The following is a 27,864-nucleotide window of genomic DNA, read 5'->3' on the forward strand; positions in this document are numbered from 1 at the left end:
TTACTTAACAGTTAATGTGTACTGTAGTATGAATCATAGTAAAGTAATATAGTGAAGTTGCAAATATTTACTGAGGTAAGTTTTAAAAACACTATAGTATTTAAGAATTTTACCAATTTACTATAGTAAATATTAAAGTATAATACACTATTTCTTCATGTCGGAAATTATCTAATTGTATTGATTTTTATTTCATAAGATCATCAGTATTGAGTGTTTAGATAAATTATTTTCCAAGACGTATATATTTCTCCAATAGCATTATTTTTAAATAACCCACGAAGTTGCCTATTCATGTAATCCTACATGACAAAATTACTGTAGTACACTTTTATTATTTACTAAGGTAAATTGTAGTAAGATTCAGCCTTACTATATTAAATATAGGCTACTACAGTATTATCAATGTAACAGTTAATACTAAAGAATTGTAGTAGTATACACAAACAAAGTGCATTAACTAATATGAAATACTACAATATACTATGATTTATTATAGTAAACATGTTTTTCATGTGGGATCATTTTATTTTATAAACACATCAGTCCTTTGGAATAGATTTAAACCAGTGTAGATAGGCCTATATGTTTGCCTACATAGATACCCGAGATGTGCTGTAGTGAATTATTCAGATGATTCCATGCTTATGCAACCCCGAAGAAAAAGTTTATGTTTTATAGCCAACATAGCTTAAAAAATATTATAGTAATAAAGATAGAAAATTATACAATGTTTATTTATATTATGAGATACATCTACTTAAAACAGAGGAAAAATCAACACAAAACACAACAAAATAAAATAAACAGAAAGTATTCTTAAAACATCTGAAGATACACAGGTAGTTTAAAACATTGGCTTGTTTCAACAAAAACAAGGTGCATTTTTCTCTTTATTCTGCAGGATGGCGGTACAGTTTTATCTTTTATGTACAAAAGGGCTGAGACACGTGTATCTCCACTGACTATTGTTTATGTGTCATTTGTAGAATAACACGAATTTTCAAAATTCATAACAAAGAGGATTATTTAAAGGTGCAGTGTGGGACAGAAATGGAATATAATATACATAAATATTCAGTGATGTATAAAGACCCTAAACAATGAATTGTAGGGGTGCAACGGATCACAAAACTCACGGTTCGGATCACATTACGGATTTTGAGGCACGGATCGGATCATTTTTCGGATCAGCAAAAAAAAGTATGGGAAAATTCTAATAACAAATCAAGAAATTACAAACATTTATAAAAAGAACAAGGTTGCACATTAAGTAAGGTCTAAAATCATTAGTTACAGAAATCTAATGAATAATAACACTGCATTTATTGTATTAATTAAATGTAATTATTTTTTTAAAGCTTCAGAAGTGATTTTCTCTTTGTCTTGGGTTGTTTGATTAACATTAATGACACAGACTTAAGTAGGTCAATTGAGCTTACTGTCTCTTTAAGACCAAATATGCACAGACTGCATCTCTCTGTTTGTGCACTACCGAGTCCCCTTAAACGAGCGCACAGACACAGACAGAGGGCGAATTACAGACGGCGTAGCATTATAGTCGTCCCACATAAAAACGTTACGTTGTTTTTCATTGCTCTATTAGCCAAATGTATTTTAATACACTACAGTATGAGAGAGAGTAGCGCAACTCTCTGAAGTTTACACATCAAGAGTTCTGATCTTTGAAGGATGATGTCTGACTCGAGCTGGACCGGACGCATTCAACCGCACGCGTGCGTTTGTGCGTAAAGTAAACTGATCACTTTAGCGCCGTTTTGCAGTTAAACTGTTTAAAATCACTTGAATGTTAACATTTGCAAACCTTTATAACACTTACAAATGATAAACTTTCCCTATTTAAATTTGCGTATTAATCCGCGAATCACATGCGAGCCGAACCGTGGGTCGTGATCCGTACGGATCACGGATCAACTGCGATCCGTTGCACCACTAATGAATTGTAGCCGTTAGAACCGTTTTTATCTACATACACCCCTGGGTCCCCTTATGGAAGTTGCCACCATGTTTCTACAATAGCCCTAAACGGACAAACTGCTCTTCAAAGGGCATTTTGTCTTTGCATGGTCTCAGACAACGAAATGTTTGTCCTATGGCAGCTACCATATGGGTTTTTGAAATTGAGGGGTGAGTTGTTGGTTGCAATTCGCAATCTCACCACTAGATGCCACTAAAAAAAAAACACATTGGACCTTTAACACAAACATCAAACACAAACAAAATAATTGAGATACTCTGAAACATAAACAAAAGAACATGAAAATACGAATAGACAGTTATAAGGAAAAATGAATGGTATGATACCAAATCGTTTCTGAAAAGTCTATTACAGATCAGGAGCAGTTTAAGGTAGAAGTTAAAGGGACACTATACTTTTTTGTGAAAAATACTTATTTTCCAGCTCCCATGGAGTTTTTTCTTTTGTTAATGGTTGCTTGTCACATATAGTTCACAACTGGTGACACCCCTGTCTGTGAAAACCCATCTGAAGTCCGTCTCTTTTATCATAAACCCTTTAGTCTGCAGCAGGCACTTATTTTGACAAGACGTGTGATGCACACTTGACGCGCAGAACACATATTTTGAAATTACGAACCACACAGATGACGGGCTACATACATGTTGTGACGAACTTCGCATCGTGCTCCCTCAAAAAAAGAAGTCACTGGCTGCCACTGCAACATATGGATAACCATGCTGGTCTAGGCAATAATCTCTCCAGCAGGGATTAACTTCCTTTTCCTGTAGCTCAACTGGTAGAGGACTGGAATAAAAGTTGTTGATTTGATTTCCAATGATCAAATATACTTATAAAATATAATACTTGAATGCACTGTAATGCCACATTTACATTGCATGTTGAAGTGACTCGATTCCGATTTTTTCCCTCATGTGGCACAGATCGGATTTGACCCACAAACGTATAAGCAAGCAAAAAGCGCAGATTCCGATATTCTCAGATCGGTTTCAGGCCTCATTAATATGTGGAAATAAATCGGATACATGCATTCGCGTCCGCAATGTAAGCCGACAGATCAGATTTTCCCATCTCAAGACGTACCTTGAATTGCCTTTTCAAGTGTTTAGTGTAAATGGTGATATCAGATACGAGTCGCTTTTAAAAGATGATGTAAGCGAGTCGGATAGAGACAACAAATCGGAATTTGGCATCTAGATTTGCAGTGTAAATCCAGCCTAAGTTGCTTTGGATAAAAGCATCTGCCAAATACATTAATGTATGGGGTGTTTAGATCCTGGTGTGATTGTTATTTAAGTAGACTCGCTAAAAATAGTGTTTGTAAAGACTGAATCTATGGTGAATGCAGAGTCTAAAACAATTTCTGGTTTTCTGTCCTCCTCTTCCAAGTCTGGGGTTTCTTCTAAATCGCCCTTGCTAGGCTCAGATGGAGTCATTTGAGATGCCACAGATTTCCCAGAAGTGGTGCTGTGGACGCTTGCGCGCCGACTGTTGCCCTCTGATGTGGAGATGACACAGCTGGCACGAGGTAAACTGAAAAGAGCCTGGCCCGTCTTGGGGCTTCGCATCGGAGAGACGAAGCAATTCAAACAGCCAGATACAGAGGAATGCTTTTCTTGGGTCTCGAGTTTTGGATCACCCTCCGTGCTTTGGATGCTTTGAGTTTTATACAAACCGATGCCCGATTTGTCCGGCGTATCTCCAGTAGATCTCCCACTGCTGGATCTCTGTACTCCACTCGCTGATGAACAACACTGTCTGGACTCCTCGTGACCGGGTTGAGCTGGAGAAGAGGAGATGCTGGTTCTGTGATTTTTGTAGAGTGGGTCCGGATGTGGGCTGCTGTCACTGGACCAAGCTTCATTCTCCAAACTCAAACTAAACTCGCCACTGCTCGCACTGGGGGCGCGACTTGATTTACCATTTAAACCTGCTTAAATCAACAATGAAAGATTCATCATTTTACTGTAACATACAGCTACATCAAGACCCTTGCAGTACAATTCTAAGTGTCTGGAATTATGGATATTACAATAAAAAATATAGCCATTTACGTTTATTTTTAAAAATAAAAATTATGCAATAAAGCATGTATTTTATATAAAAAACAATAAAAATGAAAATGTTTTACACTCAAAATGCTATTAAAATAAGACCATGAGTCTTAAATAGTTCTGATCCAAATTACAAGTTAAAACCACCAAAAAAATTACGTTTTTGTCCCGCTTTTAGTTGTTTTACCAATTAAGGCCACTAGGTGGCAACAGTTTGCTGCATACTCACAAAGCACAAATTAATAAATTACTGTCATCATTATTAATGAAAAAAGGTTTTAAAATATGAAAACTTCATTATAAGAGCTTTTAGTGAATAATAATGAATTATATTAACTCTTTCACCGCCAGCGTTTTTAAAAAAAGTTGCCAGCCAGCGCCAGCGTTTTTCATGATTTTCACCAAAGTTTAATGCCTTCCAGAAAATGTTCTTCTTTAAATATATAAACATACAATATACCAAATAAAAGAACAGACCCTCTGCTTTCAAACAAAAACAAACTTTCATCCTACCTTCAGTGGTTCTTTTGTAATCAGCTTTTGAATATGGGTAGGTTTCTGCAAAAACACCACATTTTGAGCAAAAAGCAGAGATAATTCCATTTTTGTGACGGACTTTTCATAGAGATCCCATTCAGAGCGATCTTTAAAACAGACACGGACATGCAGCCGCTTGCCATAGGGCAATACTTCCGGGTTTAAAAAGTTGCGGAAGGGCACCACCTGGTGGATAATAGCGGTATTGCGGAAAGACGGAAAATCTCGTCATTGGCGGGGAAGCGTTTTCTCTTAATTGACGAGATATCTCGTCAATGGCGGTGAAAGAATTAATAATATTATGAATAATAATTCGGAGGTGAGTGACATTTAACAAAATGACTGTCACTACTAAATTTCTATCATCAAATGACCTTGAAATGTGAAAACTACATTTTTAGAGCTTTCCAACAATACATAGTTTGTATAGTTTGTCAAGATTATTTAGGTTTATAGGATATCTAATAATAAACACTATCTAATGTAAAAACACCTTGGGCCCACCTATTGGCCAGTGATATTTTAGAAAATTCCTCGTACTATATCATTATTTTTGCAAAATGGTGATGAAATATGAAAACCTCAATCTGAGCCCTTCCCAATGATATATAGTCGGTCAAGATTAGTGCTGGTTAAGAATAAGAAATTATTGTTTTAATGTAATGCCAAATGTCCCACCTGTGGGACAGTGACAGTTTGAAGTACCTTGTCTTGGCATTGTAAGCAAATGCTTTAAAAAAAATGTAAATAAAAGGAATTTAAAATTATTAGTGGAATATTTTATGCATCTTTATTCGACGTTGAAGCATATTTGATCCTGCGCCCTACTAAGGGGAGTGCGCACCCGTATTGGGAACTACTGCTCCATGGCATCATTTAGCACCTATTTGTAGTCTTTGTTGGTTATTTTTGGTTTAACAGCAAAAACTCTTACCATGATTTTGGTCTTCATGGCCATTTGTAACACATTGTGGTATTGTATCTTTACCTGAAAGATCAAAGGTGCAAACATGCCGTTAGATAAAGAGGTTGTGCATTGTATTACAATTAGTGCAACATTTGCACATTAAGATGCTATGCAGTTCTCAAAGGTTTCTAAAGGCATCACCATGTTTTTATGATATTCTGGTCTTTATAGATTTGACTAAGAAAGATTGAAGACAGTGCCTAAGCTGTACAAATACAGAAAAGTTTTACTCTAGGATTTATACAAGAACTATTCCTAAGCTTTGGCAAACATCAACTACGGACAGCCCATTTCTAGTATTATGCGTAGTTTTGACTGAGTACCTTCATCGAGAACGGTTTTATGACTGTCTATGGAACAGTAATGATGTATGGATGACGGTGATGATGTGGAGTGTATTGACATGGCAATGGAGTGCTGTAATATGTTTTCTTCTGCTCGTCTCTCCGGCTGTTCAGAGTCTTCGTCCAAATCCTCCTCGGTGTTCAGTAGGTCATACATGGCTGAGATGAAACATGACAAGATAATGAAAAATGCTCTTTTCTCCAGTGGCGGCTCGTGACTGCTCATTCGAGGGGCGCAAATTCAAAATATGTGTTCGGAGAGTCATGTGTGTTGCTCGTGTTTTCAAAATATGTGTTTGTTGCGTCATGTGAACCATGTGCATCACGTGTTTTGTCAAAGTAAGTTCCTGCTGCACACGCGTCAAAACCATTTATGATAAAAGAGACGCTCACGAGATTATGCGAGTATCTGGCAAACTTTTTAATCATAAGATGCATCTGCAGCAGGCACTTATTTTGACAATGCACATAGGATCACTTGACGCGCAGAACACATATTTTGAAATTATGAACCACACACATGACGGGCTACATACATGTTGTGACTAACTTCGCATAGAGCGCCCTCGAAAAAAAAAGTCACCGGCCGCCACTGTTTTTCTCTAATGATGAACTTTGCCTTGGGGTAAAATACTATAACCAATTCTTACTTTTAAAGGGGTCATATCATACATATTTAAAATTTTTCTAAAAAAAATTACAATTACTTTTTAGACATTTTATGCTGTTTATGCTCTTTAAATAACAAAAAACACTATTGCGCCATTGACTTTAGACTATAGACCAATTTTGTTGGTCAATGGCGGAGTTTATTTTAGTTGCCTCAAAATAGCAACGCGCCAACAATGCGCCTGAACACACCTCGTTTTCAGACCAGAACGCCCATGGGCACAAAAGGGGGCGCAAATGCATTTGCTATTTAAACAACGTGGTGCTAAACGTAAAAATGATAATTGCGCAGGGTGGAAACTAGCAAAAGACACTTACGTCGCGCATTGCGCTGCATTGCACCGGGTGTAAGATAGAGCCCAGTATGTTTAGAAAAACTTTCGGGTAAAATTAACCAGTCAGTCGGTGGCTGTGGGCGGGGCTTTGTTTGTGTGACGTCACATTAACAAGAGATCAAAACGGCATTTCTAATGAGACTGCTTTTGTTTAATTAGGATTAAAAAAAGGAGAGAGTGGACTTTCATTGTATTGTTGTCGTGTTCAGACACAATTTAAATTTCTGTTAAAACCTTTGGGATAGTTCAATAATCACACTATGTGAATGCATGTGAGTCACACGCAGTGGCGGCCGGTGACTTCTTTTCAAGGGCACACGATGCAAAGCTCATCACAACATTTATTTATCCTGTCATGTGTGTGGCTCATCATGTCAAAATATGTGTTTGGCGCGTCATGTAAACTTATGTGCATCACGCGTCATGTCACGATACGGGTCTGCTGCAGATGCTTGAAGGGGTTTATGATAAGAGACACTCACATTTGCCAAATATTTACTTAATCTAATGTGTAATCAGAGTTTAGTGTGAAATTAATGTCTTGTGATTTTTTTGTGAACGTGAGCGTCTCTTTAATCATAAATCCTTTTGACGCATGTGCAGCAGGCACGCATATTGACGTGATGCAATGAACACATATTTGGAATTCTCGCCCCTTGGAAGAGAATCACCGGCCGCCATTGGTCACACGGCCATATGGGGTTTGATATGGGGACAGGGATTGATCTCATAATGATGCTAAATCAAGATACTTTATTTCAATTAATCAAAATTTTGATTGCTTTTGATACAACCCCTGAAACAGCTGGAGTTCAATGGCTAAAGCAAAGGAAATTCAGTTGTCAAATGGGAAAAAATAACAGATAGCAGCAGGTGAAGTCTTACACAGAGATCGACGGAAGAGGGACTTGGCTTTGTCTTTATCCTTTGCTCTGTTACGTTTAACATGAAACATTTTCTTTGGGATGACTTGAACACCACGATGGAAAACATGGAGACAGGAAAGGAAGGGGGAACATGAATATTAGAAAGACTGGAAACACAATCACATACACATACATCTTTTACCACCTCTACTGAGTGTTAAAGGAATCTTGTTTTTTTAATGTCATGTGTATTTACACAAAAGGTTTATCAAAAGATATATGCAAGCAACTTTAAAGGTGAAATGTGTCATTTCTGCACTATTTATGGCAGAATCAAGGCAAAAATAACACACATCACCTTTAAACAGTATGAAACACAGCATGCAAATGTTCAACACCAAACACTTAAACACATAAAATCTTCAGACATAAACCGTTTATTCAGATTGACTAGTTTCCTCTTTAAGTTCGGTGTAGCAGAAGTTTCTGGGGTTTGGGGAGCAGTAGTTGAGGATTTTTCTAATCAACACTGGTAAGTTGGCCTCCTTTCTATCCGTCTGAAGATTAAGTCCCTGCCTGACCTGATGGCTTGTTTCTGTCTGATCCAGACTGGACGACAAGCGTTTTGGGTAACTGAGGTCATACTCACTGCTGCTCTTCCTGGGGGAGAAACCATCACCATTCAGGGAGTTGGAGCCAGATTCTTCCGAGCCCTGGGAACCGGTGAAGGAACCATTGTCACGGCAACGCAGGTTATCCAGACCCTCACAGGACTCGGAGCGGAGGGGAGGTGCAGAGGAATGTTCCCGATTTCGAGTCTTCATCAGCTTCCTCATCTTCAGCGTAATCCAGTTTCCTCGTCTGCAATGACAAAGTGTTACTTTGCAATGTTGATCAAGATCATTCATTCAAATTTAAACCGTGTCTGTCGGACATTACCTGCGTGGAGGTGATGGGTCATAGAACTTATACTGGTCCATGATTTTCTCTTCCAACTTTTCCTTCTGCCTCCGAAGTTCATTCAGTTTGTCTCTGTCGAAACAGCCCTACAGTTAGGGATTCTCCGGAAAAACATACTTTTTTATTTTGTGGTTAAGTATGGTCCAAAAATAAGTATAAAATAAATGTATATATTAACTCTTTCCCCGCCAGCATTTTTTATGATTTTCACAAAATTTTAATGCCTTCCAGAAAATGCTCCTTTTTAAATATATAAACATACAATATAATAAATAGAAGAACAGATCATTTGCTTTCAAACAAAAAAATCAGTTTAATCCTACCTTCATGTGTTCTGTTTTTATCATCTCTCAAATAGGTGTAGGTTTCATCAAAAACACAAAATTTTGAGTAAAAAGCTGAGATAGTTCCATTTTTGTGAAGGACTTTTGATAGAGATCAGATGCAGAGCGATCTTTAAAACATACATGGATATACAGCTGTTTGCCCTAGTGCAATACTTCCGGGTTTTATAAGTTGTGGAATACTGGTGGATAATAGCCACCTGGTGGATAATAGCGGTACTGCAGATTGACGAGATAACTCGTCAATGGGGGGGAAAGAGTTAATACCAATTCTGATTGAATAAGATGTGTTTATTCCCAAAATCTCCTAAAATTAGCTTCATTTTTATGTTATATCATGTAATGCAACTGGCATCATAATTTAACTCTTTCCCGGCCATTGACGAATTATCTCATCAATTAAAGGTGCAGTGTGTAAATTTTAGCGGCATCTAGTGGTGAGGTTGCAAATTTCAACCAACGGCACAATCCATTGCTCACCTTTTGCTTTTGAAACGCATAGAGAAAGCTATGGTAGCCGCCACCGGAAAAACATGTCATCAACGGAGACAACATAGTTAAAAACGTTTGTCCGTTAAGGGCTTCTGTAGAAACATGGCGGCACAAAATGGCGACTTCCACGTAAGGGGACCCTCGGTGTATGTAGATTAAAACGTCTCATTCTAAGGTAATAAAAACACAGTTTATTATAAAAAGGTCTTTATACACCCCTGATAATATAGTTTTGTATATTATTTTGCATTTCTGTCAAGAGATCCTTTTAAAAATTACACACTGCACCTTTAAGAGAAAACATTTGGCTGAAAAAACGTGTTCCTGATAAGTTTTTATGGTAATCTTTAATACCACACTGTAAAAAATACTTTGCTGCCTTAAAAAACTCGGATTTACAAGTCATTTCAACTTGCTATTATTTATCTTGACTAGAGATGAGTTGTTATAACTACAGGTGAGTTGTTATAACTTAAAAAATTAAGTTGACTTTTCTCATAAGTTATGACAAAAAATTTTAAGGCAGCAATGTTTTTTTTTTTACAGTGCACGATTATCCACTAATCTTACCCAATTTATAAAAAGAAAAAAAAGAAAATTATTTGTTAATTTTACACTCCATGTATGTTTTGATAATCATTCTGAATCTGATCTTTAACAAAATTCTTTCACAAAAGATTATTTCAGCATTTTGCTCAAAATTTTGTATTTTTTAAGAAAAATACCCATATTTAAGAGTTTATAAACAGAAAAAAAAAAAAAATAGGATGAAAATTTTTCCCGTTTTGTTTGTTTGTTTATTGTTTGTTTGAAAGCAGAGGGTCTGTTCTTTCATTTGATATATTTGTATGTTTATATTTAAAGGAGAACATTCTTCTGGAAGGCATTTTGTGAAAATCACAAAAAATGCTGGCGTGCAACTTTTCCAAAAAAGGACCTTTTTAAAATTACTGTATATATTTTCTACCAGCGAATAATTTGGTAAATAATGTCTCTTACATATATTGTCTTTGTTCTACATGGAACAGGTCCTTGCTCTCCATGGTCTGATCTAGCAGGGTCCGGTTCTGCAGCATCACGCTCTGGATCTGGTCCAGCAAGTGTCGATTTTCTTCCTCCAAGTTCCCCTTCAGTTGGGTCAGCAACTAAACAAATAGAGAAGATTCATTATTGTGTAAGTGCATTCATGAAACCCTACAAATATTACTTATCTGACACTATTCAGGGTAAAGTAGGCCAAAATCACTTCCTGGCAGTAATATATCTCTTTAGCAAATACATGAAAAATGTTCTTTTCACTCTTGTTATTGACGTGTCACTTGGTCAGAGATCTGATGATATTCAAGGTAAAAATATAGACAATCAAATCTATGTGCATGACAAGTCCAGCTTCATATTCTGTAGCATTTACAGGTGAACACTATATTTGTGCTGGTCCACCAGCAAGACCAGTAATAAAGAAGGAGCAAAACCACCTCGGAAATTCATGCTGGTCAACGATGTTTGTTTTTCAACAAGAATTGGTATAGAAGCATGAAGACTGATGTTGTACCTCACACTGGTTGCTCAGTTTAATGGTGATGATGTCCAGGTGTTGGTTGTGCTCTTTGAGTTTGAAAAGCTCAGACTCCAGCTGTTTCTGCTCTAGTTTGCTGGAGTTCAGCTGACTCTTCATCTCCCTGTGCTCCGCCTGAAGTCCCTCATTTTCTGCTAACAGCTTTTGATAGGTCTGGTTCAGCCTGAGAAGATGATGAAGGTCACCGTTTGGTATTGAATTCATTGAAAGCATTATAAAAAGACCTTTTGATATTTTTACATAATTTTAACACCACTTTTACTTTACCACTCACACATGCACACACAACACTGACCAGTCCTTCTCATCTCGTAGTCTATGGCATTCTGCAGTTGTGTTTCTTTGTGTTAATATTTCATCCTGCATCTTGTGTTGTTCCTCTCTCAAAGCTCTCTCAAAACCCTCAAGGTGAGCTCTCTGATGAAGTAGGGTTTCATATCTAGAAACAGATTAACACACAATAGTTCAATTATGACTGAACTTAAGGGCCTACATGATACACTACGGTGTATACCACAGACTCAAAATCTTTAAAGGACACCTATTATGCAAAATCCACTTTTACAAGGTGTTTGGATATAAATGTGTGTTGGCAGTGTGTGAACACAACCACCATACAATGAAAAAAAATCCACTTTTTTAATCCCCATTAAACCATAGATTTTCTGGTTAACTCTTTCCACGCCAGCGTTTAAAAAAAAAGTTGCCGGCCAGCGGCAGCATTTTTCATGATTTTCACAAAAGTTTAATGCCTTCCAGAAAATGTTCTTCTTTAAAGATATAAACAAACAATTTATCAAATGAAAAAAAAAAAGAAAAAGTTTATCCTACCTTCATTAGTTCTCTTTTTATCACCTCTCAAATATGGGTAGGTTTTTTCAAAAACACCCAATTTTGAGCAAAAAGCTGAGATAATTCCATTTTTGTGAAGGACTTTTGATAGAGATCAGATGCAGATCGATCTTTAAAACATACGCAGAGTTCTTTCTCTTTCATGTGAGGCGCTACTTCCGGGTTTTCTAAGTTGCGGAAGTGCGCCACCCGGTGGATAATAGCGGTATTGTGAACAGCCGGTCATTGGCAGGGAAGCATTATCTCTTAATTGACCAGTTATCTCGTCAATGACGGCGAAAAAGAGTTAATGAGACATCACACTGATAAAGCCCGCCCACAGTCAATGAATGAAAGTACTGCATTACTATAGTTTCCGCCTTCACTGAGTTGTATGCTGTCCACCATATCTCAATAGTGATATACTATTGTCTCAGACTGTATTCACAAGAATCAGGTCTATTTTAACCAAAAACGCATAATGTTTGTTGGTAAGGGATTGAGGAGCTGTAGCTCATTTGCATTTAAAGGTACACACACGAAAACAGCGCAGAGACACATTCTAGGCACACCTGAGACTTATATTATATCTTGTAAAAATGGGCATAATAGGTGCATGTATTATGTGTAGTATTTCTTAAAAACCTGGCTCTGAAAGGGTATTGTTACCGTTTAATAGCATACAGTGTTTCTTATTCATGCTATATATTGACTATTGGTTATTCTAAGTATTTTTCTGCTTCATCTTTTATTTTATTCATTTACATATTTTAGACTTTTGTCATTTATTGTTTCTCGTGCCCTCCTACATCATCTTTCCAGAGAAGAATGGACAAAATAAGAATTTTATTGTGCAAGATACAGTTCACAATAAAGATCTTCAATCTTAAATGTACTAACCTGTCCTCCAGTGATCGGTGTTCAATCTCCAGGGTTCGATGGCCGCTCTCCAGTGTGGAGTATCTGTGTGAAAGGACCTCCAGCTCGGCCGCCTGTCTCTCGTGCAGGACGCTCAGTCTCTCGTGATCTCGCAGGAGGAGTTCATTAACGGTACGCAGATCTTCTCTTTCTTGTACCGCAGCCTCCTTCTCGGCATCTGATCTTTGATGCTCCCGCTGCAGCTGAGCATTATGGGCTATTAGAGAGGCATTCTGGGTAGACACAGTGGACTTCTCTACCTGCAAAAGACACGAATGGGAGTTTATGATGACAAACTGGCAGTACATGCAATATTACCAGTCTTCTGTCATTGTCATCAAGCGTTGGGAAGCTACGTTGTACACGTAGGCTCCCAAGGTACAAGATACTCATGAAATAGAAAAACAGTTAAAGGCACAATATGTAATTTTTGCCGCTAAATGCCAAAGTATAGCCCATTTTTATGTGTAAGCGAGGGTCCACGTACAGTGCATGTGACGCGATTTTCGTCATCAGGAGAGTACATGCGTATTGTACGCGCACCACCGGCTTTTTGAAACCTTGCATATGTTGTACGTGTGGGTCGCGTATGCGAGTATAGGAGTATGTAGGCCACAAGAGATATTGCAGTTTGTGGCAATGCCTATGGGTCGAACGTCAGCGCATGTGTATGAGTCAAATGAACTATGCTTTGCACTATGACTGTGCGCGTAACCCTCGCATATGCATAAAAAACAAACTATACCCAGGGCTTAAAGGTGCAATGTGTAACTTTTAGAAGGATCTCTTGACAGAAATGCAATATAATATACATAACTATATCATCAGTGGTGTATAAAGACCTTACATAATAAACTGTATTGTTTTTATTATCTTAGAATGAGACATTTTTATCTATATAAACCGCGCGTCCCCTTATGCTACATACACACCTGGGCATCGCGTTACTCGCTCTAGATTACTTGCGGGATTTAACTTCGTGCCATATGTTATTTTTAACTTGGGAAAAACGCGTTTGATGGGAATAGCGTGTGTTTTTTGCGGCAAACGCACCGCGCATAATGCGCCAATAGCATCGCCCCATGCGGGGATGCGTCGGATCGCGTCTTTGTATTGACTTTGTATGTAATCTACTCGTGCAAATCGTTGAACTCGCGTTTGGTGTGAATCCACAGTTACATGGAAGTCGCTGTCGTGTTTCTACAGTAGCCCTAATTGGCCCTGTCCTGTGCCAGCTACAATAGCTTCTCATTGCGTTTCGAAATTGAGGTTGATTGCAATTCGCAATCTCACCACTAGATGCCACTAAAAATACACATTACGCCTTTAAAAGTTGGCAAAAACAATGCCAGGAGGAGAGACGTTATATTAAAACAGCTAATATCTGAGACGTCTGGAATAATGCGAGTACACAAGTGAAAAAATATAAATAACCATAATTGTGTTTTTTATATTTGAATACAAAAATCGTACATATTGTGCCTAAATGATTTTATGTTCAACCTGACTCACTTGCAGTTGTGCGTTGTGCTTCTGCAGAGTTGTGTTGCTCTCTTGCAATGATGCCGCCTGCTGTTGCAATACAACTATTTGTGCTCGCAACTCATCTGACTGCGTCTGCAAGCTCTGCAGCTGAGTGTGCAATCCTTGCTTTTCTGCCAATAACGTTGCATTCTGTGCAAGAGAAAGCAAAGGTAAGCAGGCATCATCTGCATTATGTTTGAATCAAATTTAACAGTGTTTATTTTAGCTATGGATCCCATATTTGGTGCTGAAAGACTCACGTTTCTCTCCACGTCTATAAGTTGATCTTTGACCTTCAGCAACGCCCATGTGGCTTTTTGGCTCTCTCTATGCCACTCCCTCTCTGATGGAGAGCTCTGATCTGCATTCTCCTCCTCCTCCTGCCTCTTAAGCAAAGCCTCATAGTTCTGTTTGATCTGAAATAATCCCAAACCAAATTGTTTTTAATATTCCAGAAAGGCAGAATTGTGCTTCAACAGAGACATTTAAGAAGAAATACAGCTTGTATAAAGGAAAATCTTGGAGTTATGGGCTAACGTGCTTCAAAAATATTTGGGTTTTAGCTCACAGTCTTGAGATCCTGCTGTAGTTGTTGGTTTATCTTGGTTGATTCCTGCAGATGGGCCTCTAAACTGGTCATTCTCTCCTTTTTAATCTTTAGAGACTTCATCAGAGAAGACTCCAGCTCTGAATCCAACTTTTGACCCATGCTGGAAATGGAAAGAAAAAAGACCAACCATGTCAAACCTATGAGTCTGAGATGCATCACCCATGGAGTGACTAATGTGATCAGTTGCATACTTCTGGTCCAACGACTCCCGATCTCCTATTAGTGTCAGCTGCTTCAACCTCAGCTTCTCCAATTCGCAAGTCACTTTCTCAAGATCGGTCTCCTTCTGCTGAGCTTTCATCTTCTGGTCAAGCAGCTCCTGCACAAAAGAATTTGCTCCTTAAATATGGCATTAAAACGAAGAAAAATGCAAAACACAACAGTCATAACCTCTCTTACAGTGTTCAGCAACTTCTTGTTCATCGCAGTCTGCTGAAGAAGCTCTTGATTTTTCTTCTTCAAGTCTTTGTTGTTGGCATAGACCTCAGTAAGACAGTTAACCTTCTTAACCATATTACGGTTCTCTTTCTGTAAAACTGCCAATTTTAAGCCACTGCTTTCCAAAGACACCTCCTGGATCTTCACTTGCTGTCGTAGTCTCAGATTTTCCTTCTTCAAATGACTCTTTTCTGGCTCTAGATGGCCATTCTCCAGAACTTGATCTTGCTTTTCTATCTCCAGTCCTTCGTGTTTGTTGGAGACTAACTTGAATCTCTGCAACTCAAGCTTATGAAGTTCTGATTCAAGACAATGGATCTTGCCTACACTGTCTTCCAAGGATTCATGAAGATGTAGTGTGTCACTGGTAATCTGGATCTGTGCCGTCATTTGGCCATTGTGGCTGGTGGCAATGCCGAGAGAAGACTCGGTAGTCTTACAATCCGCTAAATCCATTCTGCCATTTTCCTCTGCATGTTCAGATTTAGCATCTGTTGTTCCTTCCTTCTCCCATAATTTGTGATTACTTTCATTGTCTCCTTGCTCGTTGATGTCAATCTCCAAAGCTCTTTGAGATGGGTGGTATGCAGGGCACCCCTGACTTGAATAAGAAAGTAAGCCATCTGATGAGAGTCTGGTTCCTTCAAGTTCCTCTAGAGCCTTCAGTAACCTCTGGTTCTCCTTTTCCAATTTCAGCAACCTGCTACATGTTCTTTCTGTGACCTCCTGGCCTAAAGACTTCCGCTCTGAAAAAATATTTAAAAATAAAACACCATACCAAAACATGAAAATTATCTGCATTTTATTCAAAATTCATCAAAAACTCATTTGATGTCCATTCATGGAAAGCATTGGGAGAAAGATTTTTGATTCAAGCAGCCAAACAGGTTTAGAAAAACATTACAGTCAATAAATAATATAAAGATATTTTGAAAAATTATTATTGAAATATTTCAAATACTATGGAAGTCAATGGTGCCCCAGATGAACTTGATTACAAACATTCTTTAAAATATCTTCATTGGTGTCCATAACAAAGTAATTTATATAGATTCGGAACAACTTGAGGATGAGTAAATTATGACAAAATTTAAATTTTGGGGTCAATTATCCCTATGTACAGTTTGTCCTCAAGAATACTGGGTTAAGCCAGTGTCTGGCTCGCTCACGGCATAATTGTAACATTTATTGTAGGATTTAAACTAGGGCTGGGAGAATGATTAATCACGATTAATCGAATACAAAATAAAAGTTTAAAGTGTTTCCATAATTTATAAATACACACAAGTACAAGAAAAATGTAATTTATATATAACGTTTTTAAATTAATATAAAATATAAAAATATAAATAAATATATTATGTAAATGTTTACATATACATATATTATACAAACACAAACATTTTTGTATATGATTAATCATGATTAATCATTTAACAGCACTATTTAAAACCTGCAAGTGTTCTGTCACTGGTCCAGATCTAAAGTCACATACAATGCATACATGAGCTTTACTAGTGTACATGTTAGAGCTGCCTAACGATTAGTCGCGACTAATCGTTTGCAGAATAAAAAAATTTGTTTACATATTAAATACGTGTGTAATATGTATAATAATTATGTATATATAAATGCATGCATATATTTAAGAAATATTTGCATGTGTATAAACATTTGTATATTTACATATAATTTATACCATATATAAATATAAATATTTATTATATCAATATATTTTTTCCTTAAAATTATACATAAATCTGTTTGTATTTATATTTACATAATATTTGTTGATGTACTGTGTATAATAATTATATAAACAAAACTTTTTTTCTGCAAACGAATAGTTGTGACTAATCATTAGGCAGCTCTAGTACATGTTATACAGTATTCACCTGTTACTGAATTCTGCTCAGGGTTCTTGTCAAGCTGTTCCAGCTCCCAGCCGAGACGTTGTGACTCCTCCATGGTCCGTTTGTGAGAGAGCTCCAGTTCAACGTTTCTCTCCATCAACTCCTCTATGAGTCTTCTGTCAACAGCTTGTTCCTAAAACACATTGAATCAAGCTGGTAGATAGCAATATATTGTGACAGATCTTCTTAATGAGTATCATTTCTCTTTTCTCACCTCCTCCATGTCATGAAATTTTGCTTCCAGCAGCAGGTTGTGTTTCTCCAGATGGTGCACTTTGTCAGATCGTGCTTTCATGCTCTCTAGCTGTTCCTCCAGCATGACCTTGCTTTCCATCAACACCTGATTATCCTCTTTTAACTCCTTTCAATGACAAAAAGCAAATCACAAGGCCAACTTTGTGTTAAGGTCATACCAGTTGCTGCTAAACCTTGAATATACCTTGAATATGGTCATGGTTGAAGAACACCGCTAGACATGACGCAAATTTAAGCAACATTTTTTTTAAAGAAAAATCAGGACATTGCTTATAATATGTTACTGGATGATGAGATCATAGCTGTGCTTTATTATGTATAAACCCTGGCTATGTATTGACCAATCAGCATCCAGGACTGAAACGGTTCGTTTTTGTGGTATACACACCTCTAGTTTGACCTTGTAAAAATTCATGTTGTGAAGTTTATCTCGGTAGCGTGCCACTTCACTCTCCAGTTTGTCGGCTCTGAAGGCTCTTTCTTTCATCGCGTCCAGCTCATCACGGTACATCCTGGCTGCTCGTGCATCTGTTAAAAGATGCATGTTCTGCCAAAGACGCAAAAACAAAGGAACTTTTAAAAAATGACTAAAACATACAAATGCACAAGGGAAAGATTAAAGGGCACCTATTATTCAAATTTGGCCATAAAAGTGTGTTGGCAGTGTGTGAACACAACCACAATGAATAAAATCCACCCACTCAGTCTTTTTTAATCCCCATTAAACCAAAGCAATCTCATTAGACATGCTGTTTTGATTCTGTTGTTAATTTGACATCACACTGATAAAGCCCCGCCCACGGCATTAACGTATGACTGCCCGAACACAATGTATAATGTACATATGCATTTATTTTTAATTCAGCTTCGCCCACACTGGCAATTACACTGAAGTGTGGAGGTAGGCCAATCATAACAGACTCATTTACATATGCAAGGTCTTAAAGGTACAGGAGAAAATGTAGCTGATTCTGTTAATGATCTGAAAGAAGGATAACGTTAAAATAAATTTGTAAATGTGTCCGTACGAAACCTGCAAATTTAAAAGAAAAAAGAAAAAGCAACAGTTTGTAATCTGTGCTGTTAGTGTATGTTTCAGAGCACAGTAATGTAAATACAGCATTTCAATTTTCAGTACCTCCTGCTGAAGCTTTTTAAGCTCCGCCTCCACGTTATCTAGGTCTTGTCTACAGTCCAATAGCTGTTCACTCTTCTCTTCTCTGTCAGACACAAAAACAGACATTGACAGATATAAAAATCAATACTCATATGTCTTTCATAATGGCATTGAATAGTGCCCCATTTTTAAAGATTCAAAAAATGCATCCACAGTGTAAAAAAAGTTTTGCACTTAAATTACAACTTGGATTGTTAATTTCATCTAAATTTCAACTCATTTAGTATTTCAACTTTCATTTTTTTTATGTTGACTAAAGTGATAAGTTGCTGTAACTTATAAAATAAGCCTAACTTATTACAGCTTTATATATTTAAAAATGTAAGTGCAAAAAGTATCATGGTTTAAAATAAATACTTGACATAATTATGTAGGTTTTATCACAAAACATTTTATCAATCGTACAGGTGGTGTGGCCAATTCAACAAACCTAAACTCATGACCAATTTTGAAATTGTACTTTTTTGTCCAACTTTGTTTCACAAAGTGAACTGAAGTTCCCATAAAGTAAAACATCATATGACAACAACACAGGCAAAGCTGACCTGTCAAGAGCACAGCTGCCCGAGGACATACAATATTACACAACAGAAACCGAAGAATGCAGCGGATGAAGTAGAAGAATGGGAAAGTTGATGGATAGTAAATAAATGAGTGGAAATGAAGCGGGCGGTTAACTTGCCTGGAGTATTACACTTAGAGGATCAAAGTGGGTCAGCAGAATAAGAGAGGACCCTACACTGTGCCAGTGACTGTCTATTTAATCTAGGGCAGATTTCTTTAGGAGTCCCGATGCCCTGCAGAGTTTAACAGCAAACCTAAACCAGTTAATACCACTTGAAAATTAAATTCATGGGATTACCTGACAACTCTGGGTACTAGGTGTAAGTAATGTTGGAGCTAAACTCTGGAGGACAGTAAGAACAGGACTGCACATTCCTATCTAACTAATAATTTGCACCTGATAACAAAAAAACAACTACATCCATAAAATGGGGCTATTAGATCACATCATCCAACATACAGTGCCCAACACATTACCCACATGACCTTGCCAATGCTGGCACCACGCTCTACTACAAATTGAACTACACAGTTGCCCTGGATTTATTTAAACTGAGCTGATCATTGATTATATCTGTGCATGTCTAGGTCAGCAGTGTGCCTGTGTGGGCGCTCACAGTTCCTGTCGGAGGCGTCTGATCTTGGCTTTAGCATCGCTCAGCTCCAGTGCCAGATGCTGCTGGGATAAAGGGAGGTGGCAGCCGGAGGATTCGGAGAGGGAGGGGCTTTCACAAAACACTGCAGACTGTATCATCTCATTCCCCTGCATCAGCTCCACTATGGTCTACCAGCAGAAAGAGAAAGAGACAGAGAGTAAGAAACAAGTAAAAAATAAAGAGGGATTTAAGAAGAGAGTAAAGCAGTTATGCAATTAAACTGCTTTGACTTTGGTCAACATGCATTGTTTAGATTAGGTAAAATGATAGCTAATGCAATAGACTCAATAGGTTTTATTGGAATGCACTCTTAAAATACAACTGACGGGGGTGATACCTATCCAAATTAATAATGGACAGTTTTTAAATATCATAAGCATTATTGGATATAACAAAATTGCATAGAGAAATAGATACAACATAGAATAGATGACAATGCAACGCTTAACATGACTGCTCTGGTGACTGAAGTCACGCCTTCCAGTTAAAAGAACCAATCATTAATCAATAAAGTCTGACATTTCTTTGTGGCTCTGTACAGAGTTGCGTGAGGTGCTTGCCAACCTGTGTGCATGTGCATTTTTAGCATAATTTGAGTTTAAGAAACTAAATTATATAGTTGATGTCAGGTTTAATTGTTGGTCAGAAAAATGTTGTTTATTGTGATTTTAGAGATATCTTTCTCCATTTAAGTAGAGAGGACTTTAGTCTTGCATGACTGAAATAACAGCCCCGGGGTCTGGCTAGAGGGGATACAGCTATGGCCAAATCTCGCAAATCTCTGTTGGGTTTATAAGGTTAGGTTTGGAGGTAGGATTAGGTTGAAGACCGCGCACATCCGGAAAGATTTGACAAGATTTTGGCTGTAGCTGTATCCCTTTTAACCACAACAACTGCCCGGATGCATACAATTAATGTCAGCCTGAATAATTAGTTTTTTATACTCCTAAATCTTAATAAACTTTTTTTTAAATATAAAAATCCCCGAAAAAGGTAAAGTGAGGAAAAATAATAATTTCTTAAAGTGTAAGAAGATACCTCAAACTGACGGTCTCTCTGGTCCACAAGCATTTTAAGACTAAAGGTCATATTTCTGCAAAGATTTTCCCATTCATCTGGACACAAACCCTCCATTTCCAACCAATGCAGATCGAACACGTTCTCCTGACAGTGGGTCACCTGGAGCAGAGCATTTGCAAAAAGAATTAAACGGTTCTCCCTGGGAAATCCAACTGAATTTGATTACTTGACTATCCTTTATTTTTTAATGTTGTGTCATAGTAACCAAACCATATCAAACGATATTATAGTTAACTAAAACTAACTTTATTTTTTAATATTGTGTCATAGTTACCAAACCATATCAAACGATATTAGTGTTAACTAAAACTAACTTTGTTTAAGTTGAGACACTAAAATTAAGTTTTTAAATTAAATGATAAAATCTAAGTTACTTTTAACTTAAAATAGCAACATTAGTTTGAAAAAAAAAAAAAACTAATAAAATGAAAATAGCTCATATAAAGTTACTAAAAATCGAACTAAAATAAACATAAAACTAAAAGTATAAAAAAATCATTTAAAATATTAGTAAAACTAAAATAAAAACTAAAACAACTCTGAAACTGCCTTACAAGCTCATGTATTTCAGTACCTCTTGAATATGAGCTGCGATTGCTGCTTTTGTGTCAAAATCAAGACTCTGGATCTTCTCAATATACTCTTCTTTCTTTTCACACTGTTAAACAAAACATTTAAATAACAATGATTAAAAAACATCATTGCTAACATCATGCAGCACTCCTTCATTTTAAGGTTAGTAAGAAACCGGGAAAATTATTTTTTGGGTCATTAAATCAGTTCAGCGTGTAATGATGTAAAAAAAAATTGTCTTTTTCAGATATGCATTAGCTTACATTTATGATAGAGCTTTAAAAAAATCTACTTTTTAAATGTAGTAAAGAACTCTACTAAAGAACTAGACATGTTAGTCTACATAAATCTGTCCAATATCTTTTCATAAGGCTGTTTAATTGTGGTATGTGGCAAACAGTTGCTGACTATACATTTTATTTTCCTTTCTAAAAAATTAAAACAAAAACTGAATTTAACCAGACAAAACTAGACAGATGTTTTTAACCAACACAGGCCTACAGCCACTATGCAAATCAAGTCGAAGCAAAATCACATTTAATCCAAACCGGCTGTTCACACTTAAGGCAAATTAGAAAAAATAAACTTCCAATATATTTAAAATGTTTGAGATCAGATCAGTGTTTAAGTCCTTTTCATATTATCTACAAAAAAAATCAGATTTAGACCACATTCATATCATATTCACATCTAAAACAAGACAAAAACACAGCAAACATGGAAAACCGGTAAAGAATCAGTGTGGAAACAGGAAACCAAGGTCAGAAATCAAGTTATTATTACAAAATACAAGACATATAAGACAACAATTAAGACAAACAAAACTTTTTGGCAAAAAACATGTAGTTAAACAGTTTAAAGTCTTGATTTATGATGTTTGCTTTAAAATATTACCTGTACAGCACATCCAAGTAACAGTAAGAGCAACTTGCTGATTTCTTCCAGACTTTCCTCTAAAATACAAATAAAAGTTGGACTTGCTTGTCAATACAGCCAAAATATCCTTTAAAATGAAATAAATCAGATGATCTGATGAATGTTTGTCATAAGGGTTAATTTTGAATTAATAAGCTTTTCATTGATGTATGTTTGTCAGAATAGGACAAAATTTGGCCAACTATTTGGAAATCTGGAATCTGAGGGTGCAAACAAATCTAGAAAATCGGCATTAAAGTTGTCTATATGAAGTCCTTACCAACACATATTACTAATGATAAATAAATGTTTATATATTTACGTTAGGAAAATATCTTCATGGAACATGATCTTTACTTTACATCTTTTCAAGTCTTTTTTTTAAAAGCTGACATACCACAGACTGGATTCCTGCCTAGCAGAAGCACATTGGGAGGAGAAACCATTATCAGCTGATGCAGGGTTTCCTAAATTAGAAAAGAATAGGAATAAATTCAGAAAAAAAGAGGTGAGAATCTTCATAAAAATAGACCCTCCTTTAAAAAAAAAAGCAAAAACAGACTCAACGTTTCTTTGCAACCAAGCGTTTGAGCTTTTTGCGGGCAGGATTAGGGACCAATAATTGTTCCCAGTGTTCTGGAAAAGTAATTGTCCTAAACTATCTGAAATGGTTTAGGGAACTTGTGTGCAGACCCCTGGGGGATGGTTTAAGTCAATTATTAAACTTTGATGTGGGAGCTCAAATGCTGATGTAACCAGATTCTGCGAAAACTTAATTTCCAAGAAGCACAGAGCCAGTGCAGAGGTAAGTTAGATTACATAAAACGTAAGTAATATATATAAGTGGTTAAACATACAGTAGTAGGCTGATAACTAGACAACCACAGTAGACTATTCATTACAGAGCATTTTCAATGAATGTGATAACAAAATATAAGTTTTAACGTAATAATGTAACGTTTTCTTTGGTCAGCGGAAGTCACAAAATGTCTTCAAACTGAAGGTCTGGGAACCAGCCAAGAGGCTGATACGTAAAGCAACCAATCACGCTTCGCTTTGTGCCACATCATGTTTAGGTAAGGTGACCATACGTGCCATTCTTGGCGAATGCGTCCTGGCCAGTATTTAGGGTTCGTCTTCCGGAAGTCGTATTGTCGACCGCATACGTCATAGAGGATTATTATTATTATTACAGAAAAGCAACCGTTACATTTTAAGGTAAGAATGAAACTATGATTGTATGTCTTATTTTAACTGAATGACGTATGAGGTCAACAAATACGACTTCCGGAAGACGCACCGAAATCCTGGCCAGGACGCGTCCGGGAAGAATGGCACGTATGGTCACCCTAATTTAGGGTCCAGGAAATGTCTCCACAATAATGGACTGATGTGCAACCAGTAAATCATTCAGTCACAACCATCAACATAACAAGAATGGCAAACAGATTCCAATAACTCTTTTCAAAACTCTTGCACATCTTTTAAATGCTTGATGCCATGAACCTTGCATACTTTCGACTTTTGTTGTTTCCAGGCGGACCGTTTAAAGAACATGACACGCACATATCCTTTTAATACGAATTGACAAAAGTGGTGGTGGCCTTACTCTGACTGTCACTTTTCCATATTGGAATTCATTAATGCAGATTCTAGCTCGGCCAAAATCGTTCAGACCTGCTGACTAAGTCAGACAAGTGATTGATCCTCCTGAAATTCCTCAGGCTAACAAAACTCAAGGGAGGATGGCCAAGACCAATCCGAATGGATTTTATATGAATGTGTATGGACAGCTCTTATATGACATATTAAATGATTTTTAATCTATATTAATCTAATTTAAACAGCTTTGCTTTCACTTAACAGTTAACTAAGGGTTCAACAAAACCCCAAAATCAAAGATCAATTAAAAACCAGACAGAACTAGGCAACAGGATATAACTCCATTTATTTTCTAGGGTAACCTCGTTACACTGACCACAGCATGAAAGTGAGAGAGACACGGAGAGAGAGAGACAGAGAGCTCTCATGGGATGTAAATTGGGTCATTTTCCAGCTTTGCTTTGGGCCATTGCTGTTTCCTAACTACTGATTAGACAGATGTTGGCTTGGTGGGCTCATATCTAGGCCAATCTCTTAAGAGGAGGTTTGGTGGTCTGGTGGCGAGGTTGTTTCCACAGGGACAGATGTGCAGGATGCAGACTTGGCTCTATGTGGAGGGGCTACAGACCCTGCCCTTTCTACTCAAGGGGCATCCAGTTGTGAATATACAGAACCTACTGTACCATAGTAAACTGGAATATTTAATTAAACTTAAATATGTATGAATTCAACAATTGGACACCTTTAAGCTGGTCTGAGCTTGTCAGGCTAAAAGACCAGCTGACCCACCAGCTTGACCGGGCTGGAAGCTTGTCCAACATGGCTTAACCGTTTGGCTGGTCTTAGCTAGTTTAAGATAAAAGTAGCTCTCTTTATCCCTTTCGACTGGTTTTTGCTGGTTAAGATGATCAAGCTGGTCTTCTAGCCTGGAAAAGCTGTGAGACCAGCTGACCCTCCATCTTGACCAGACTAGAAGATCATCTTGGACTTTGCCAGGCTGGAAGAACCAGCTTAAACCAGCTCCTACCAGCTAAAAAAACCCTCTAAAAACCAGCCTGATACACCAGCTGAAAGGCTTAGGATGGTTATAGCTGGTTTTTCAGTAGGGGAACCTGTCTTCAGTATACTGGACAGTGTGGTTCCTCAACTTAAATTTTGCAACTATGTTTTTCAAAACTAAATTTTGAGAGGAGAAAATAAATGGGATTTTAACATTGAACCCTACTGTTGCACTCTTTTACTAAACAAAAAACTGTGTTTCTCTTCATCCCTTACCTGGTAGTACGTTTTGATGTGGTACATGAGAACAGACAGGTTTTGAGCTCTCTGAGCGACATCATTATTTACTTTGTTTAGTCCTTGACCAGTCCCTTTGGGATTTCTGTAAGAAACAGTACAGTAAAACATTAACTTGTGACCGTAGCATGAAAATTACGAGACAACAAAGACTTCTTGTTTATTCAGACCTGTTTCGTATTTTAACCTGGGCCAAGGGCAAACCTAAAAACGGCAACAAAACACAATCTGCTCATTCATGCTTATTTTTTCCACGACTTCACTGCTCAAGTAGCCGGCAGTGAGGCAGACACACAATCAAAAAAAAAAAATTACTCCAGCATGCCATTTCTCCTTCATTCGACAGCTCTGACAAAGTGACCTCATACATCACGTTCCCATAATGCACTTGTGTCTAGGATGAAGTCTGGGTCACCCTCACTAAAAAATCTCACGACAAGCCCTAATCCAACAGCCTTCCCCAAATCCTTGGGATTACAGAGACCAGATTCATAAGAATACTACTGGTTACTGCTTCAGCATCTTTATAGATTAGTTTGCGCTGTACAGTATAAGATATTTTTATTGCTTAACACTGATTAAATGTGCAAGAGCTAAAACTACCCACCAATATATGCACCCATCCTAATTTTATCCAGGAAAAAAATTAAATGATAGACTACAAAGTCTTCCTTTATTGCCACAACAAAGCGTACAGTGTTTTGGGGTATTCTGCATGGAAAGAGTCATTTAAAAAGCTGAAACACATGTTTTCTGCAACAACTGCCCAATAATGCAACCAAACAAGAGGGGTGGTGGTAACTTTATAGTTCGATGTGACAACGTCTAGACTTGTAACACAAGGAAATGCAATCTGAGAAATTACACACACACACAGTGCTTTGAACATAAATGTCGCTTACAACATAAATGAGTGCTTAAATTGTCTGTTGTTGGTAAGATGTTTCCAAAAGCCATATTTGAAATGTAAGGAGAATAAAAAGCAATATGGTTTGTATATAGCAAAAGCATTAGATATACTTACATTTGGTCCATGACTTTGTTCAGGAATATACCGCCAACCAATTCAATGTATTCAGAGAATATGTTGCTTTCTTTGTCACCTAGCTGACCAAATGTCTTAACCTTCAGAACATAAATAAACAGATATTGATCTTGCACGTGCTACCTTGCATTATACTATGCCATATTTAATCAAAACTATTAATCTAAACAGAGATTTGTATGTAAACAAAAACTAGTATAAGAACAAATGTATAAGTATACATGTAAAAAAGTATTAAGCAAGTATGCATATATGTGAACTATTAATCAGTCAATATTTAAGATATCAAAATTATATTTTCACAGAATGATCTTTATATTATGATTCTTTGATACAATGAGATACAATGCATGATACAATATCAATTTACATCGCAACAAATAGGAAAAAACTGCAACTTACCCAAGTAACAAGAGGGCTGGTCATGAACTGCTCTAACATGACTTGAATATCAGTCTCCATACTTATACGATCATAGATTTACCTCAAAAAAATCACCGTGAAGGAAAATCAAATCCCATAAATCCAGCAGTGTTACAGTATTTTAACCCGCTGCATAGTAAATGTAGCCGCATCGTTTCAGAGTAAAAAAAACTGCAATTCACTGGAGTGTAAAGCAAGACTTCATATTCAGGCGGAGTGTATTTCCGGTCGTTTATTGTAGGCTATATCAAAAATAAACGCGGAGGGTTGTTGCCGTTTAAAATCTTCCGTCCACGACTGCCGCATCCTTCAGTCATCAAGCCCAAAGCTGCAGTGCGCGTGAGGGGTGTTGACTTCTGAAGATACATCAACTACTTACAAGTGAGAACTTAAAAAGTCCCTCAGGTAATACAAAACAAACAATTTGTTGTTTAAATAAAGTTGGAATTAGGAATTGTGCGACTTTAAGATGATGGTTGTAAAAACAGGACTTTTTATTAAAATAATAATAATAATAATAATTTTAAGTGTAAAAGTTTTCGTGAATGTTGAGCATGTTTGTCTGTGTCCCAGAAGCATTTGTCTAATCTGGACACTGTAGTAATTCAATGGCAACATCAGTTTAGTCCATCTCTGACCTTAATCTGTTACCATGACAACAGCCTTCAGCCCCTCCCCAAATCCCCTAAACAGCAGTTAAAATATAATAACAAGATTATACGGTGTAAGCTCTCGTTTTACCCCTCATTAAAATAAAGATTATAAACATATTAAGTCCCACATAAAAGTAAGATTTAAGTTTTGGTAGATGTCCTAAAATAACCTATATTTTCGTTTTTGTTTAAAGGGTGTGAAGGAAACAAAACAAGTCATTTGAACATCCCCGCAAAACAAAAAACAA

The 27,864-nt window shown here is 37.0% G+C and overlaps 1 protein-coding gene across 1 annotated transcript; it reads right to left on the reverse strand.

Annotated features, from left to right (window-relative positions):
• Positions 1 to 710: 710 nt before the first annotated feature.
• On the reverse strand, positions 711 to 27,245 carry ccdc88aa (coiled-coil domain containing 88Aa). Its single transcript, XM_065293774.2, has 27 exons — positions 26,943 to 27,245; positions 26,520 to 26,620; positions 25,475 to 25,580; positions 22,995 to 23,064; positions 22,577 to 22,635; positions 21,684 to 21,767; positions 21,068 to 21,208; positions 19,991 to 20,157; positions 18,771 to 18,852; positions 18,021 to 18,179; positions 17,592 to 17,738; positions 17,360 to 17,510; positions 15,426 to 16,210; positions 15,218 to 15,345; positions 14,985 to 15,126; positions 14,677 to 14,832; positions 14,405 to 14,566; positions 12,875 to 13,152; positions 11,439 to 11,582; positions 11,120 to 11,306; positions 10,567 to 10,712; positions 8,711 to 8,803; positions 8,421 to 8,632; positions 7,791 to 7,874; positions 5,881 to 6,060; positions 5,525 to 5,578; positions 711 to 3,932 (listed from the first exon to the last, which is right to left on the reverse strand). The coding sequence occupies exons 1-27, from the start codon at positions 27,000 to 27,002 to the stop codon at positions 3,292 to 3,294; spliced, it is 4,719 nt and encodes a 1,572-aa protein (XP_065149846.1). The 5' UTR covers positions 27,003 to 27,245; the 3' UTR covers positions 711 to 3,291.
• Positions 27,246 to 27,864: the final 619 nt, after the last annotated feature.

This window comes from Paramisgurnus dabryanus, chromosome 7 (genome assembly GCF_030506205.2).
Source record: "Paramisgurnus dabryanus chromosome 7, PD_genome_1.1, whole genome shotgun sequence".
Classification (NCBI taxonomy): Eukaryota; Metazoa; Chordata; class Actinopteri; order Cypriniformes; family Cobitidae; genus Paramisgurnus; species Paramisgurnus dabryanus.